Here is a 19,246-nt window from a genome sequence, read left to right as displayed (position 1 = left end):
AGTTTTGTGCTTCTGCCTGCCGACATCGTCTGTCTGTCAAATCATCTGACCTAGAAGACAGACGCTTCGAGCTTCACCATTGACTTTGTAAACTACCTTCAGTTAGTATATCTGATCTCACTGTAAGTGTCAAGATTCTGGAAACTTGATATTTAATATCTGTGAAACATTACTTTCGACTTGTTACCCAATTTCATTGTAGTAGAAGTCTGTATTGTAATTCATGGTAACTTGCCCATTGTTATTGTTGAATATGTTAGTCTTGTCATTGTTATGGTTTGCTGGTTCAAAGGGGATTTCTTATTAATTAACCGTAACAAGTGGCAAATAAAATGACTGCATTTATTCAATGAAAGAACATGTATTTGGTTGCTGTCAAATAGAGACAGTATTCATTTGATTTGTTTGATTGTACATTTGCCTTCATTTTGGCACACTTATGTGTAATGATCAAGGTTTTGGATTCGCGTTACTTCATTCTGGAATCTCCTAGGTCCACGTAAATATTCTTCCATTTCGTCCATGACATGTTGGCTAACTGGCCCGAAGTACATCAGCTGAAAATATGCAGAAGTATTCGTGACTAATGCATGGAAAACATAAATTTGACAATAGCAACCATCTATATATACCGACACATCTCTCCAAGCGTAACTTACAAAATGATGACACAATACGAACTCACAACTTACCAAATACTCAAAGATCGTCTTTCCACTTTTGCTCTATAAAATATGATATATTTTACGTGCCTGCTCCATTTTGTTGTCTCAGAAAATTCATCAAAGGCCAAACTGAGCAGGAAGAAATTGTCAGAACTATCTCTTAAGGTTCTTTGTTAAAAGTATTACAACTGAATGTTGATTACATGTCTGCCCGAGGAAGTAACAATATCTGATTATATGGTCAAACTAATAACATATTACGTTTTAAACATCGGTTGCAAAACACCCCACAAAACACTGGGTTATCTCTATTGAAACAGTCGTGGTATCACTGACACTGGAGCAATAAATTTCACATGGTACATCCCTCCTCTTAAATATTAACACCGAAGGCTCTTTAAGACTGTCCAACAAACTTTTATCTCAGTAATTAATAGACAGATCCAACTGTTAGACTAATATTACTTTTAATACAACGCTTGTGACGTTCTGACACGTCCGAATAACGTCAGAGTCTAACTAATAGGTGGAAACTCTTCCGAGAAAGAACCAATTGGCCCCGAAATTTTGGACCCTCACTCTTCCTCATCTTCAGTTGCAGACCTTACCGAAAATCCTGTGTACATTTTGTTTACTTCTATTTATGGGGAAATTTGTGATTTACCTTTAGAGAAACGGAGGCCAATTAAACAACTAAACGTGTCTTTTCCCAAAACAGAAATTGATTTACTAAATGAAATTATCTCTCTAAAACTTTCTGTGGACTGTTCATTACATGAAATAAATTCCTGCGTCTATGCTGCCGCGCGAACGTTGGAGGAACTTCACACAGTTTCCAAAGAAAAATCTTCTACTACTAAGAACGACAAACCAAGAAAAAACCGGTTTCAAGTGAAATTAACAGAAACTAGAAAATATATTTCCTGGATAGAGCTGTGCCTCAAATTACGATCATTAGGGAATCCCATGTCTAAACGACAAAAGGCAATTTGGAGAAAATTAAAATTACAGTACAAGACAACAAAAGAAAAGGTACTTCTCCAAATTGTCGATTCCCTTAAGGCAAAAATAAAAGTTTGGACAGAAAGAAAGAAAAAAATGGGAAAAGAGAAACAAATTCATCAAGCAAAATAAAATGTTTAGGAATAATGAAAAGCAATTCTATAGGCAACTTAAAACAAGTGGTGATGGTGGGCATGATGAGCGGCCTCCCATGGATGCCAATGAAAGGTTTTGGAAACAGTTGTGGTCTGTACCCGGCAACTGTAACCTGGAAGCACCATGGGTAAGTGATTATGACCATGCAATGCATGAGAAAGTAACTAGGTCGTTTGTCTGTTACCTCTCACCAGATTGCCTGAAAACTGTCATTAAAAAGTCCAAATCTAATACAGCTCCAGGGCCTGATGGCATTCGAAACCGGTACTGGAAACTGTTCCCTTGTGTCCAAACACCATTACTTCACTGTTTCAATTCTCTTGTGGACACAGGTGGTGTTCCTCCGTGGTTCTGCAAAGGTCGCACAATACTCCTTCCCAAAAAAGGAGACGTGACGGATCCAAAAAACTTCCGCCCTATCACATGTCTAAATACCCAATATAAATTATTCACAGGGTGTTTGACAAACCTCGTGTCATCTTACTGCTCTTCCAATGAGATAATGTACAGGGAGCAGAAGGGGGCGGGAAAGGGATGTTGGGGGTGCAAGGATCAACTTCTTGTACAGAAAATGATTTTGGAAGAGGCTAAAACCTATCACCGCAACCTCTCCATGTGCTGGATAGACTACAAAAAGGCATACGACTCTGTCCCTCACGAATGGATTCTGAAGTCTCTTCAGTGTATTGACCTCCCTGAGCGATTACTTGATTTACTCAAGTCTTTAATGAGTTGCTGGTCGACTCAACTTGAGATGTACTCACAAGGGCAGGTGCAGACGTCGGAATCTATTCCAATTAGAAGGGGGATTTTCCAGGGGGACTCCTTTAGTCCTTTGCTTTTTTGTCTGTCTCTGAATCCTTTGAGTTTTCTGCTCAATAGGGAGGAGGGTTATCATCCCGGACCTCCTCAGCACAGATCCCCAACACCTCTTACTCATCTCCTCTACATGGATGACATCGAGCTCCTTGCCAAGGGAGAGACCAATTTGAAAGAACAGGTTCTCCTTGTCGAGTCAGTCTCTAGTGATATAGGCATGGCGTTTGGACTCGACAAATGTAATACTCTTCATTTGAAACGTGGCAAGGTAACTAATGATGGATCGGTCAAGTTACAAGGGGGAGGAGTTATTGAACATCTTGTGGAAGATCAGGCCTACACCTATCTTGGAATGCAAGTTCGAGACAAGCTCCAGAATGCCCAGATTCAAGATAAACTTCGGGCCGAGTATAAATCTCGTTTAAAGAAAATCTGGAGTTCAGAGCTAAATGCTCGAAACAAAGTCAAAGCCACCAATACTTTTGCTGTGCCAGTCCTCTCCTATTCCTTTGGAGTAGTTGATTGGACAAAACAAGACACCCAGAGTCTTGACCGCCTGACCAGAAGGATCATGTCTGATAACAGAGCACACCACCCTCGTTCCTCTCTTAATCGTTTATATATGCCAATCAATTCAGGAGGTCGGGGTTTGATTAATGTGGAAGCTCTTCATGACAGAATTTTATTGTGTACTTTTGCACATATTTATTTGTCAGATGATCCTCTGGTGATGCACGTTAAGATTTATGATGAAAGCAAGGAATTCCACAGCTACTTTAAACGTGCCAAGGTTGTTGGACACAATTTGAAATTTGAAGTTGATTTTGTTGATGGCGATGTACTGCTGGACGGTAAAGTGATGGGAGTAAACCAGGTGAAGTCTTTCACCAAGTCTGCCTAGAGTCGGTCCTTTGTGGAGAAGCTGTCTGAGAAGCCATTACATCGTGTGTATATGCAGTGTGTGGAACAGAACAGCAATCCAACCGACTCCTTCGCCTGGATGAAGTCGGCTGGTCTTAAATGTGAAACTGAGGGTTTCCTTTTTGGTGCTCAGGACCAGTCACTTCCCACTCGCAATCGCCAGAATGTTATTCTTAAAGAAAATATCAATATGAAATGTCGTCTTTGCAATCAATTTACAGAAACTGTCCAACACCTTGTTAGTGGATGCCCTTCCTTGGCACAAACAGCATATCTTAAAAGACATGATGGCATGGCTCGCTGCTTTTATTATCGTCTCCGCCATGCCTGTGGCTTTGACTCCGAGGTCTGAGCATGTCCAGGGCGTCCTGGAAAATGACAGCTACAAACTTCTCTGGAATAGGCCAATATACAGCCTGAGACGAATTCCAGCCAACAAACCTGATCTTGTCCTTTTTGATAAAGCCAATGAAATTATTTATATCATAGAATTTTCTGTCCCTTTTGACAGCAATGTGATTGGCAACATTCAGGAAAAGCATGATAAATATGCGGACCTCGCCTTTGAAATGTCTCGCTTACATCCCAAGTACACTGTCTTCAGGCTCCCCATTGTTCTCTGTGCCCTTGGTTTGGTACCTCCTGATCTCTTGGCGCAGATGAGGAGAGTGCCCGGGTTCTCCACCGGGAGCACAGCCCTTCTGACAATCTGGGTAATGCAGAAGGCTGCAGTGTTGGGGAGCCTCCATATTCTCCGAAAAGTTCTTGGTGGGTTCGACTAGTCAGTGTTTCCTGGGAGAAGTCCCATTCGCTGTCTGGGCTGCGTGTAGAGGGGGCGAGGGCCCTGAGCTGATGATGAGCCTCACCGGCCTGACTGTGCCAGGATCACCCGAACCCTCTCTGCTGCATATCGATCTGAATCTGTAAAACATAATAATCTTAAACTGTATTTCCACTTGAGGTAATAGTACTTAGATTGCTTTCTTTTCCTGGTTTGCAGTTTTCGACCAACGTGTCACTGTTTTCATATTTCAGCAGAGTTTTGGATTTGGATTTCTTCATCAACCTTTTCATTGTCTTGACTGCATTCCCATTTGATTGTGGGCATCTTGGTGAAGACATATCATGATGTAGTAAGTATTACTGGGCAAAGGTGGCAACAAGTATAAGAACTGAATGGCGGGCCATTGTCTGTGATACAAAATATTAAAAAAAACAAAACAATGACAAAACATCTGGAATTACATGTGTGACATATAGTTACATTGTTAGTCTCGTCTATCAAATTAAAAGAGATCACATGCCATCTTCTCCATTGTCTGTGCTGAGAGTGGTTTGCTACCTTGCTGTTGCTGCTCAGTCTTGCAAATCTCACACATACTGATGAATTCGGTCAGATCCTTAACCATGCATGGCCAGTAGACCAGTTTTCCTGTCTTGTGAATGCACCCGTTAACTTCAGTGTGACTTGAATGCGTCCTTTTGATATTCAAATGTTGGATACTTGGTACAGTGACAACACGTTGACCTTTGAAGATGATGCCATCTTGAACTGCGAGTTCATCTCTGAAATTGAAATAGTCTTGGGCACACCTCGGAAGACCATTTCTTGTTTCATGCCATCCATTTTGGATCAGTCTGTTCATACCATGGTCAGCACGGGTAGCATCTGAAAGTTTCTCAAATGACTTGTCCGAGACTGAGACATACTGCTTCATGTCAATGGCTTCATTGTCTTTTCAGTCGGGGATCTGATAGAGACGACATGGCCAGTATCATCGTTGGAGGATCCTGTCTGTGGTCGGCTTGCACGACTGAGGGTGTCTGCTGCATACACCTCTGTACCTTCCTTGTAAATGTCTGTGGCATCAAACTTTTGAAGTTTCATCAACATCACCCGGCACTGTGTAAGCTCCTGTCCACTGCTTCTAATGGTATGTGGTCAGTGATGACATGTACTTTCCTCCCGTATGTGTAAAGTTCAAAGCATTCAACTCTGAACACAATAGCGAGCAGCTGCTTTTGGATCTGAGCATAGCAAATTTTGGACGGTTGTTCACCATTCCAAGAATACTTTGTACTCCTGTTTGTTTGATGGGGCTGGCATTTTTGCCAGCTGCCTCCACTTTGGATGGATCAATCTTGAGACCATTCTCTGTTAAAACCTGTTAAAAACTTCCTAGTTATTGAACGTCAGGTAACGCCAGCTTGAATTTGGACTTGCTAAACTTGATTTTCTTCTCCCGACATCTGTTCAAGAAAGCTGTAATTTTTCTATCATGGTCGTGATCAGCCTCCTCCTCCGTCTGTCCAATACCATTGATCATAAGATCATCATGTATGGCTTTCAGTCAACCTAGATTCGTCAGAGCTTCATCCATCCTTCTCTGAAATTCCTGGGCGTGGGTGATATTTTAAGGGCTTCGTCAATGTTCTACATCTGCCCCAAGAAGTCTTGAAGGTTGTCAGTAGACTGCTTTCCTTGCCCAGGGACATATGTCAAAATGTTTTTTGTTTTTTTTGTGCATCAGTCAAAGTGAAGAAACGAGCATTAGATAGTTCTGTCAGAATGCCATCAATAGTAGGTATTTGATAATGACACTTTTTCAAAGCTTTGTTCAATGGTTTTGGATCAATACACATTCATATTTTTCCACTTGGTTTGGCAACCACCACCATCACAGAGATTGATCCTATTGCTTCTGTGACCCGAGTCATAATGTCTTTTTGTTGAGTCGTTCCAGCTCATCTTTCAGCTTTCCGTTCATAGCTCCTGGAACGTACCAACTGGGCGTCTTGACAAGCTCAACATCACCGTCTACCTCTAAGTGAAAATCACCTTCCAGGTTGCCCTCACCTTCACATATAATCTTTGAAATTTGCTGAGATGTCCTCCTGTTTGTCCACTGATGTTAATATCTGACAAATGTTGACACGTTATCTCCATTGGACCAGTCCTTGTATCATTGATACAGGGAGGAATCATTTACCCACGTGAAGGGAACTAAGCTCTGAACTTATATATATTAATTAGTTTGCTGTCGGACGTTATTTCCGGCTGCAAATTACGTCAGTGCCGGATAAATTTTAAGTCAGTCTGACATGTGTCAGATTCGTGTGGTGCGACTATCGGACGCCTGGTGGCAGTTTGATAAGGTTTGGATGATTAACAGTCATCATCTGACGCTCATCTTATTGCAATCTGTTGTCTGCTCGACGCGCCTGATAGCCACCCATCACCAATTCGATTCTCATCAGGGGGTAACATTATATTTAACACTGTCTGATTGCTGTCCATTGTGACACTCGAGGTTAACCCCTCATTAACTCCACTGCCATCGTTCGGCAAGCAGTAACATCAGACTACAAATAGAGGATCAGCTGACATTTAGTCCGCAGATTTTCATCGGACACTACAGCAACAAGATCCTGGAGATGAATCCAAGAATGAACAGAAATGTTCGAGGAGAGACGGCAAAATCGACCTGCAAGGTACCCTGTGGTGTAGGACAACTTGAGACCAGGCTGGAGAACTGTGCTGGGTGGTAACACCCTTCGTTACTCTTGGTGCGTGACTCTGGAGTAGTTCATCAAACGATTCTGGCGCTCTTCAGAAATGGAAGAATGCTATTCATTCATTCCATCTATAAGCTTGCAGCCGTGATCGAACCCAATAGCGATGTAGCCTTCTATGCATCTTCTCAGGATCCCAAAGTCATTGCAGGTCATCTTTCATCCGATTAATCCGATCAAAGTTGGATCTCTATAGGACCGAAAAAAGGGGACCCAGAAAAGGGTGTTGGGTGAATTTCGATTGGAACTCATCGGAACGCTGAAATTTTGCAAAACTGGGATCAGATGAGGTTCCGATGGTCAGTGTAATATGGTGTGGGTTAAATCTCACGAATGATCCTTAAATTATGAACAATGTCTGACAAACATCAGTTTATGAATTGCTATGAGGCTCGTCGTGATTAAGCATATTCTGTCCTATCGACGGCACCCATCACAAATACATGCAAAGGCAAACCAACTTTTATGATGTATTGCAATGAAACTGCTCACCTCAACTGGAAATACGGCGAGAGTTTTGAAACATGTTTGTTTCTGGCCTGATTTTCGAAGGGCTACATCTTTCTCGAACGTCCACTTCAGCATTTCATTGTACTCAAGAGTTGACAAATCTGAGAAAAGGAAGAATAATGTAAGCTATTGTCACGTCCACTACAGTTTGCAATAGCTCAAAAACTGGTAAGCTGGGAAAGCTTTGACAAAACAAATTGCAGGCAATACTACAGATACAGCATATGCTTCAGTGGTCACAGAAGTGCAGTGTCTTTAAAAAATTGAAATAATAAGTACAGTGCATTTGTTATGTTACCACTCATATCATTACTGTCCCTTTGCCGGTATAAATATAAGCAGAGATAGCTGTGTGCATATGAACGGCTCCATGTTTTGATGCACAAGTAGAAGTCTCCTATCAAAATGTTCAGCACGTGTTTGTAAAATGGTAAAGGGCAATACTAATGATATCGCTACAAGTGCATTTCAGCGTGTCATCCAATTAATTGTAACTCCAGCCATGATGCAGTCATGCACATTGAAAGCCCATCTAACATTACACGATTTCAAGGAGGAATACATACCGCACCATATTGCTCGTTATCTGAAACTTTATACTTATCAGATTGTTAACATTTTTGTATTTGTTTCATGACGCACGGCATGTGTTTGGTCTATTAAACTGAGTGAGTGAGCTGTCTAAATTACACATATATGTCCCAGATAAAGGATCTGTGAATGATGATACACAGGTAAATAGTGGAACCACGAGAGACTGAAATCTGCGATTGTGTGACATATGGGCTTGATGTGCAAAATGCAGGTTAGTTGTCATCGCTTAAATGGTAATATGGCAAATCATTTTGCTGTGTTCAGTTTATAATTCATTTATTAAGAGGAAAGCATTGAGTGAGTGAGTGAGTGAGTGAACAGGCTAACACATAACATGACATAATGATCTATTTATTCATTGACACACTGATATCACATCAATCAAAAAATACCAATATCCCTTACTTATTTTGGCCGGTATATTACAGATTGGTAGCTCAAAATGTACTGTGAACATATTGGAACTTACATACCCTCTCATAAAGAGAATGTTTTAACAATATTTTAAACTCTATTAGGACACAGCCACGAACAGTCTCGGTTGCTAATCTAATAATGCAGCACTAATTAAAGAGTGAGCGAGTTAATACGTCACATCGGCAATATTTCAGCCATAGCGTGACAAGAACATTTAATGCTGAAATCGAATATATGTATTTCATAAACACCTGTCGTCAAAGGACTGTAAAACAACTAGAATATCACAATTACAATTAAAACTAATGTGGAAAGTTAAAACTAATATCACTTTTTGGACGAGACAATAAAAAATACGGGCTATATATCACAACCGACTGAAGGAAGATCACCATATCAGGCACTAATTAAAGAACATTACTTTGATCGATTTACAAGAGGCATTAGTCAAGACTTTTCAATAAATTTTATCTATTGAAGAAAGCAATGATTAAATGAAAACTGACTCTGAAATGTTTATATCTCTCAAACACTTTGTCTAAATCTTGGTCTTCAGTGATAACTCCATGGAATATTCACCCATTGTGTAGCAGACATTCGAGGATGGATGTGGTGAATGTAATCGCCCATATGCATTGTTCACTCACTAGTTCCATGGTATAATCCCACGGTTATTCTACACTAAACGTATAATATTCTCCAATACTTTCAACAAAAAGCATGTCATTTACATGATGTTGAGGTGATGCTTATTACACATAGAGAACACTAAACGACCTTCCGTGTAATACCATTATTATGAAACGAGCCATAATGAATATGGTATTTCACGGAAGGTCGTTTAGTATTCTGTTTATTACTCGTTAACATAAATTGACAGAAACGAAATTGCCTACAGTCTGAGGACTCTCTGCAATTCGGCGACTCAAGCAAGGTGTATTAAAACTGCAACAGCCACATTAGCATTGTGACGTCACAACTTTGAACCATTTTGACGTCATACGTCAAGTGGTATTACACTAGTGTAATATTGCCGTAAAATATTAGACTGCAGTATCTTCCACGGGCGAGTAATAATATTTGATATTCTTAATACCTGTCTTTTTACCAGTGTAATTTACAAAAAGGTGATATCATTCTTATGCTTTGGGGAAGATACTCTGGGCTTCAGGTACAATTTACCTCCTACAAGAAGTGTCTTCCTGTCCATAAGTAGATCCTCATCCTCAAATGATGACGACCACATATCGTCGGGTATGGAGACACCGAGCCCCTTGGCGAAGTCACCGCATTGGTAGAGGGACACTGCGCTGAACTCGTATCCCTTCCTTGATAAGAAACCCGTCAGCTGGGACCAACTTCCTGGTTTCTCAACGTCGAGAACTGTAATGTGTGCATTTGGAATTATTCAACAATCTTTCATTCTTCATCTTTTATTGAGCATCGCTTGTCCTACTTAGTGAAAACATCTACTTTGTTACACTGCCATATTGATAGATTCTACAAACCGGTTACAGTCCCCTAAAAATACAGAAACTGGAAAATTATGTCATTCTGTTCCTATGACTTTCAGCATGTGGGCCCGTGGTGTCTTAAATACATGTGTCCCTGCCCCCCAAAGTGATCATCAGAATCAAGGTGCAGGCAAGTACCCAAACACGAATGGTGTTGTCACTTGCATATAAAATGTACAGTTACCTTAGAGTATTGACAAATATTGGACTTACCAAGAAGAATTCTTGGATTTCCGAGCTCCTGTGAAACAAACAGCGATTAATATGAATATGATGATTTCGTGGGTCCCTTAGCTTATCTCCTTGACATTAATATCGTTTTCCTTTCCTTTTCTATGTAAGGGTAGACATTCCAGTGTATGCCTGATTAGATTCAATATACACAACCATTTACACGGCTGGCTAATCAGAAGTGATAGGGATTGCCTCGTCCTTGGTATTTATCAGAAGAACCATGTATCATAAGCATGATGCGTAATATTATAGCACAATATTTGCTTCAAAGCATTATACAGACCTTAAATGAAAACAGAACCTTGATGTCAGTAAGATCGTTCACAGTGTCTTTGATTTGACGTATCTCAGCCGTCTCGTCCCTCCCCTTCTCGGGAGGCATATAGATGTTCACTCTATACAAGTGGGCGTCTCTGTCATCACCCAGTACCGACAGTGGGAGGTACAACAGGCAAACAAAGAGAAGCATCATTGCAAGTCGTTATCTGTAGCACAAAAAGGAATCTGTGATCAATCAAGGCCTCTTGAAACGTGACTTATTACATTGAGAACTCGATGAAAACTGTCAGACAGATCGAGAAATGCAGTGTAGACAGCCATCATTTCCCGAAGCATCTATTGATATGCCATGGCAGCGCTGCTAGTCTATCTAGTAATAGTAATCCAGTGTATTGTGCTGTCTAGTAATAGTAATCTAGTGTAGGGTACTGTCTTGTAATAGTAATCTAGTGTAGGGTACTGTCTTGTGATGGTAATCTAGTGTAGGGTACTGTCTATTGATAGTTATCTAGAGTACTCAACACTTGCTAAGGTGTTAGGAACAAACGATACAAATACAATGCAGGTATGGAATCCGAGAAGGGACATTGTCGCGTTGTCGCCCTCTCAAAAACAAGCAAGAATTAAGCAAAGCGCGAAAATGCGACAATGCATTGTCCCGATGTTGCGTGTCGCGGTTCGAATAACATTTTCTCTGTTCCTCTAAAGTGCGACATGCGACATAGCGACAATTTTCAACGTCAAAATATGTCGCGTTGTCGCATTGTCGCCCTATCTAAGATATGTAAGAATTCACTCAAACGGGACATGCGACAACGCGACAACGCGACATTTCATCATCGCGCTTTATTAAAATATTGACCATAATTTGCATTTAACAAATTGACGAAAACGCGACACGCGACAATGCGACAAAATATACTTAGCACTGTCGCCCTTTTCTGTTACCGGTGCGCATGTGTAGAAAGTCAATTAATCTAAGCATGCGCAGAAAATGTTAAACTCTATTTCAGACTTCACTGGTCTTTCGTTACCTCCAATGTTTTTTAAAATGAAGTAGTGCCCGAAATGGAAGCTGGGCTGCTTTTCTTGAGCTTGTTTTACATATTGTAAATGTAGTTAGCCATTCAAGTGTGCTCTAGCAGCAAAACGAATTATTAGCGCAACTATTCATTGTAATCACGGTACACTATGCCCTTGTCATTCAAGGCGGGACAATTTCACGTGCAGAGTTATTCTCTTAGTCACACCAGACAACTATAACCATAAGTTCGAATCCCAGCACCAGACACATGAATCACTTTGGACATTTCGATGACAGGTTGTGATCACAGGTCGTGAAAAACTAAAATATTGTTAAAATTCATCAACATCATGTGTCCTCGAATGGGTCACTATGTTCCATAATGTGGCTCCCGACAGTTTCATGGTACAGTCCTGTCCGACGCTGATGAATTTGTCTGAGATCTGCCTCTGTTCGCCCAGCAGTGGATGGATACCCAGTAGAATGAGACATCACTTAACCATCCGGCACCTCAAAGACAGTTTAGGTCGGCTTTGAACGTGATAATGGGAAACCGCCTTACAAATGGACTGTTATCATTGTGATATACTATCCCAAGAAATAAACGCATAGACGAGAAATCTGTTGCGAAAAATTTCAAACATGAACGCCTTACAAATGGACTGTTAGCCGTAGGATATTAGAAACAATGCCATCACTTGGTAGAGTTGCTTACACGTGTAGAGGCAGAAACCAGTTTTCCCTCCCTCACTCCACTCCATTCCGCTCCACTCCTCTCACTCTTCCGCCGCTCAACTCCACTCACCCAAGGTTTATTAGTAAATAGCAAGGTATAATGTAATTGTGATGTATTGTGATGCCCGTTTTCATTTCTGTGTGAATCCTATTCTATTAATCCTGCACATAGCCTGATTCACAATATACCTCATACATTTCTCATACGGATACTATATCCAGCGATACACGTGTACTTGCATCGTTTCAAACGGTTGCTATATCATAATAATTTGCAGCAAAATGGGCAGCCTGAATACTACCATTCCATAAAGCAACGACTTTGAGCCACTCTGGACTTCACGGATAGATGTACGTTCATTTATTATTGTTCTGATTTCGATCCCTGGGTATCTGAACTCTTTGAAAATATCGAAAAATAATCATGCTTGTGATAGTTTGTTTTTTTACATTCCGCTGTTACGAAAAAATGTTTGATGAAATGTCGCATCGTCGCATTGTCGCGTGTCGCGCTTTGTTAAAATATTGACTGCACCCTGTATTATAAGATATTAACTAAAACGCGACGCACGACAATCCGACAATGCGACAATGCGACAACGCGACCTTTTGATGAAATGTCGTGTTGTCGCATTGTCGCGTGTCACGTGTCACGTGTCGCGTTTTATTAGTTACGGCGGAATCCAAAAACTATCACAAATATGATTATTTTTATATGCATTTTAAGAGCTGAGATACCCGTGAATCGAACTATGATAAATGAACGTCCATGTTGCCGTGTAGTGTGTGGGTTAAGAGTGCGTGGTTAATGGAATGACGTGCTCAGACTGTCCATTTTGCTGAAGAATATTATGATTGAGTAGGTGCATGTTTGAAACGATACAAGTACATGAGTATCGCTGGATATAGTATCCATATCAGAAAGTATGAGATATATTGTGAATCGTCTCATGTGCAGGGTTAATAAGACAGGATTGCAACAGAACTAAAAACAGACATCCCAACTCATTATTGTAATGAAATACCTTGCTAATTTGCGAAGCTTCCTAAATCTTGAGAGAGTGGAGAGGCGGCGGAGTGAGGAGTGGAGTGGAGCGAAATAGAGAGGAGTGGGCTAGGGAGGAGAGGAGAAGAACGGAGCGCTAGGGGAGAGAAGCGGGACGAGGGGAGAGGAGAGGTGTGGTGTGGAATGGAGTTGAACTTTGCAGAGTAGGAAGAGGTGAGGGAGGGAGAGTTGCTTTCTGGCACTTCAAGGGTACGCAACACTACCAAGCCATTTAATCGTTTCTAATAAACCATCCCTGCAAAAGAGACGCATAGGCTATTTGTATTTTTACAACTGTAGTAATTACCTGTCTTGTTCACACAATCGTCAAAATATGTAACAATTTACTGACTGGCAATAAAAATCAAGATTACTTTCCGAAATTGGCATTCGTTTTGAAGGCTTTTCAAAGTCAAATCACTACGTCTTGACTCGACACGGAATATCGTCATTGAAAGAGTGCATGCAGGAGATTACCAGTCTTCTGTGGCCAGGCGTCTGAATGTTAGTCTGAGCAAGATATAATGACTTGCAGCTCGTTGCAGCCGAACAGCTATAAGAAATCACCGGCCCCGTGCTGGCAGACCTCGAGTTACCACTGCAGCTCAAGATCGGTACATCCTGGTGCTACAGTTGCGTGATCGTACTCCCACGGGTGAGAGCACAACAGCCAGGGCACTTGGGCTTTAGAGGATGTCAGATCATAGTGTACGGAACAGGTTAAAAGAAATTCGTTTGAGAGCCAGAAAGCCCGACGTCAGGGTCGTGCTACGTCGTCATCATCGCGCTTCACGTCTTCGCTATGCACTAAAGTCTGTTTATGGACGAGTTATACATGTTTGACATTTTTTCGCAACAGATTTCTCGTATATGCGTTTATTTCTTGGGATAGTATATCACAATGATAACAGTCCATTTGTAAGGCGGTTTCCCATTATCACGTTCAAAGCCGACCTAAACTGTCTTTGAGGTGTCGGGTGGTTAAGTGATATCTCACTCTACCTGGTATCCATCCACTGCTGGCTGAACAGAGGCAGATCTCAGACAAATTCATCAGCGTCGGACAGGACTGTACCATGAAACTGTCGGGAGCCACATTATGGAACAAAGTGACCCATTCGAGGACATCACCTGATGTTTCTGCCGATGTGGCTTGAATTTTAACAATATTTTAGTTTTTCACAACCTGTCAACACAACCTGTCATCGAAATGTCCAAAGTGGTTAATGTGTCTGGTGCTGGGATTCGAACTTATGATAATAGTTATCTGGTGTGACTAAGAGACTATCTCTGCACAGCAAATTGCCCCGCCTTGAATGACAAGGGCATAGTGTACCGTAATTACAATGAATAGTTGCGCTAATAATTCGTTTTGCTGTTAAACACACACTTCATTGGCTAAATACATTAATTTTATATATAAAATAATTTTCAAACCAAAAATGAAGGTTTGCATTAAGTTCAAGAAAAGCAGCCCAACTGCCATTTCGAGCACTACTTCATTTTAAAAACCATTGGAAGTAGCAAAAATACCATAGAAGACTCTCTAGGCATGCGCACCGGTAATCGAAAAGTGCGACAACGCGACAATGCGGCATTTCAATGTGTCGCATTGTCGCGTGTCGTTTTTTAGTAAATGATTTGGTTTTTTTCTTTACACATCTTAGACAGGGCGACAATGCGACATCGCTACATATGTGACGTTGAAAATTGTCGGTATGTCGCGTGTCGCACTTTGACGGAACAGAGAAAGTGTTCTTCAAACCGCCACACGCAACATCGCGACGATGCGACAAATGGGCGAAATGGCGCGTTGTCGCATTCTCGCGCTTTGGTTAATTTTTGCCTCATTTTGCTTGTTTTTGAGAGGGCGACAATGCGTCAACGCAACAATGTCCCTTCTCGGATTCCATATGCAGGAGAGATGCAGGATGCGCATTTCTATCTTCGTGTAGACTTTGCGACTTTTCCTTAATGTGAACAACAATAAGGCATTGGTATACTATGTTCTTTAAACGCCATTTTCACTTTACGTTTGTACCATTCACTGTTATGTATAATATCAACGGTTCTCGTGACAATATGGCTGAAATACTGCCGGTGTGACGTTAAATATCAACTCACTCACTCACTTTACGATTGAAAGATTTGGGAGGGACATATATCGGTGTCAGCCAATGTTTATATGACAGTGAATATTTTAGAGGGCATCACAACTTGCACTTCCTCGTGATCATGGTTGTTTGTATTCGCTTTTGAAAGATGATTTATGTATGACGTGTACAAAACCGGCTAGAAACAAAGACTAACAATTAGGTGATGAAAGATGGTTGTCAGAATTAATGGTTTACAGTGATTTATCGGTCACCTTGAAAAACATCAAAATCAAGAATGACACCCTATGCATGTGACACCCTACTGTATTGTGCACGGGCTCCCCATGCATTATGTTTAGTCCCAGGGGTGGTGGTGAAGGAAAATGGTTGTGCGTTTATAAGACGTTTTCCTTTGAAAAGTTTCTTAGAGCTTCCTATGCAAACTAAAAGGTTCCCCTACATTTTTGATGAGTATCCACAGTAACTTTTGAAAATACATTTTCAGTCAGGTGCAGCGATAGACTGGTGGCCAAACTGGGTGTTCGTCACACTACTCTCGAGTTCCAACACACACACACACACACACACACACACACACACACACACACACACACACACACACACACACACACACACACACACACACACACACACACACACACACACACACACACACACACACTGTCTGGCGTCCACTACCGTGATGATGTAGTAACAGAACTGACAGAAGTTATTTACTTACCTTTACGTCTGTCGTAATGAAATCAGCAGGAACACATAACGTCAGAAAGTCACAGGCTTATATACACGTAGCTGGTATGCAAATGACAAGATATCCATCACTACACATAATAATACACACTGTGACTATCTTCAGAATCGTTATGTATGAGATCACCATACTAGGTAACATGGTGTTTTGTGCTGGTTCCTGGGGCGTTCTCGTGACGGCAACTGAGTCTAGTGCTGGTTTCTGGGGCGTTCTCGTGACGGTAACTGTGTCTAGTGCTGGTTTCTTGAGCAGGAAATCAAGACAGTTACATAATTCACTATGAACTGTTAGGAACACATCAGTCAGTAGTATACTAGTGCGTTTGGTGACCGACGATAATGAATACATTATGGGGTGAGTGAGTGAGTTTAGTTTTATGCCGCACTCAGCAATATTCCAGCTATATGGCGGCGGTCTGTAAATAATCGAGGCTGGACCAGACAATCCAGTGATCAACAGCATGAGCATCGATCTGCGCAATTGGGAACCGATGACATGTGGCAACCAAGTTAGCGAGCCTGACCACCTGATCCCATTAGTCGCCCCCTGCGACATGCATAGTCGCCATGTAAGACAAGTATGGGTTGCTGAAGGCCTGTTCTACCCCGGGACCTTCACGGGTGGAATACATTATGGGCAGCATTACGTTGTTTCTTCGGTGAAGTACCACAAAACTATGCACATTAACCGAGTCTAAAATAGCTAAAATCCACATTCGTGTTGCAATGAATAAAGTGATATATAATCTGCTGAGGAATTCGTCGGATGGGAATAATCTGCTTTTTGGTTTTCACGACTGTTTCTGCCTGAGCCAGGGTGAAAGACAAGTATTTTATTAATATGGCCTTGTTTGACTTCTGAGATACAGCATGTACAGATAGCATACACGTGGCTGGTATCAGTCACTAACCAGGCTGTTCCAGTAGATCCAGTTCGGATTCCTTAAGCATGAGCTGAGGAGTTGTCAGTTTGGTATAGTTGATGAATGCATAGAAACAACGTGTATCTAAATGCTGTTCATTCTTCGCTTCAGCTATTAGCAAGATGTTACGCAGCCTATCTATATATCAATGGATACATTTCCCATAAGCAAGATAAGCTATAAAACTTGAAACTTTACTGCAAAAGTAATGCTGACGTTGACAGTGTTGGAACCACATACTGGAAACTGGAACATCCCATTATGCATTCAATCTTTTTCGTAACTTACGGATGCACGATTACAGCTAACTGAAGGCAGTCTGTAAATAACCAAGTCAGGTCCCTGGCAATCATGTGACTGGCATCATGAACATCGAAATGTATGAACAAAAGACTGTGAATTATTATTTAAAGTATAGATGAAGAATACATGTGTTAAGAGTTCTCAAGAGTAAGAGTAATTTGTTTTATCACACCAGGGAGAAATTACCACAATAGCGGCGAGTATAGATTTTTTTTCAATATTAAATGTGGGAATACAGACTCAGCTGCAGGGTGAATGGGTGAGGGAAAGTATAGCTAAACTGGAGGAATAGTCGTACATGAAGTGTTCACGACAATGAGAAGATTGAGGGATACACACCACGTTTGATTAATTCTTTACTCGCCAGTGGGAATACACGTAATGAATGGGCTGTGGGGAAGTCTATTAATGTTTAAGGCGTTCGCTCGTCACACAGAGGACGTGAGTTTGATTAATCCATTGACACAATAATTTAACCACAAATTATTAAAATACATGTATGTACAAGGCATATGAATAAAATCATGGATTAAATCCATGTTCTTTAAAACAAACAATAGTTGAAATTAAACGGAAGTGGAAAGATCCTTAAAAGGTTTACTTTGAAGTATTTATCCCAGGTGATGAAAAATCAATACAGTCAAGCACGGCTTGGTCATGAGTCTCTCATCACAAGGGATGCAAAATGGAGGATCCTCGCCGTTTATTAAAGATTTTATTTACACTAGGGGTACAAATAGATTCATCATTTATTGATCCCGTCATTAACTCTACTCATTTCGACATTTAATTACCTTAAATCGACCGTTTAGACAACAGTGCACAATCTCTCCCGCGAACGATATTTCAACCAGAGGGCCGCTCCTCCAAAACGTAATATGAGGTGTACCTGCTGTATGGCTGCTGTAGTATTTATCTACATTTCCGAGGGTAAATTATCTAGGTTTGTCTAAACCTGCAATCGCGACAACTGTTTTGAAAAATAAAAGCTTTATGTTTGCACAATCTACTGCCGTTTAATTTTGCCCCCTGCTTTGCTTATTTTCCGAGATACAACATGTTTTCAAACTCGATTCTTTCAAAATCGCTTGTTTTAATGGATATAAATCATTCTGTAACAAGCGATATCAAGCAAACTCTTTTTGGTCATGATTCAAAAACATATGTAACTACAAGTAGGAAGTAAATTGATCCTCTAACTTGATGAAAACAAACCATAACCGATCATCCGCCAGTCTGAGAATAAATGCTATTCAGGATTGTTTACACCGAATTACAAACTGTAAACTACTTTCTACTGGTAGTACAATATTTATTCAATTGATAGACAATAGGATTTTGCATGACACTACTTATATAACATAATAACTTTCACTCTTGAAAGCGAGGTGGGTGGCAATATAACACTACTTACAATATTATTTTTCACTTCGAGCAAAACCTCGATCGTTTCTGAAGAAGAAATCCGTATGTTACAAGTTGTGTCATGCAAAATCCTTTTGGTTATCAATTATTTACCAGTAAGTAGCTTTGATTTTTTAACTCAATGGAAACAAATCTAAAGAGCATCCTCTATCTTGGAACCGAGGTGTCCAACCACCCGATTTAATATGTACAGGCTTCCATAACGTCCTTCGCACTCACATTTTTAGCACGAACTGGGGG

General features: G+C 40.9%; 1 protein-coding gene across 1 annotated transcript; it reads right to left on the bottom strand.

Moving 5' to 3' along the window:
- Positions 1–328: 328 nt before the first annotated feature.
- On the bottom strand, positions 329–16,539 carry LOC137256301 (uncharacterized). The gene is made up of 6 exons (XM_067794049.1): positions 16,327–16,539; positions 10,689–10,890; positions 10,385–10,412; positions 9,840–10,040; positions 7,629–7,747; positions 329–557 (listed from the first exon to the last, which is right to left on the bottom strand). Exons 2-6 carry the CDS (start codon positions 10,875–10,877, stop codon positions 438–440), a joined length of 657 nt encoding a protein of 218 aa, XP_067650150.1. The 5' UTR covers positions 10,878–10,890; positions 16,327–16,539; the 3' UTR covers positions 329–437.
- Positions 16,540–19,246: the final 2,707 nt, after the last annotated feature.

Source organism: Haliotis asinina, chromosome 11 (genome assembly GCF_037392515.1).
Source record: "Haliotis asinina isolate JCU_RB_2024 chromosome 11, JCU_Hal_asi_v2, whole genome shotgun sequence".
NCBI lineage: Eukaryota > Metazoa > Mollusca > Gastropoda > Lepetellida > Haliotidae > Haliotis > Haliotis asinina.
This window is presented reverse-complemented; position numbering and strand designations above follow the sequence as displayed.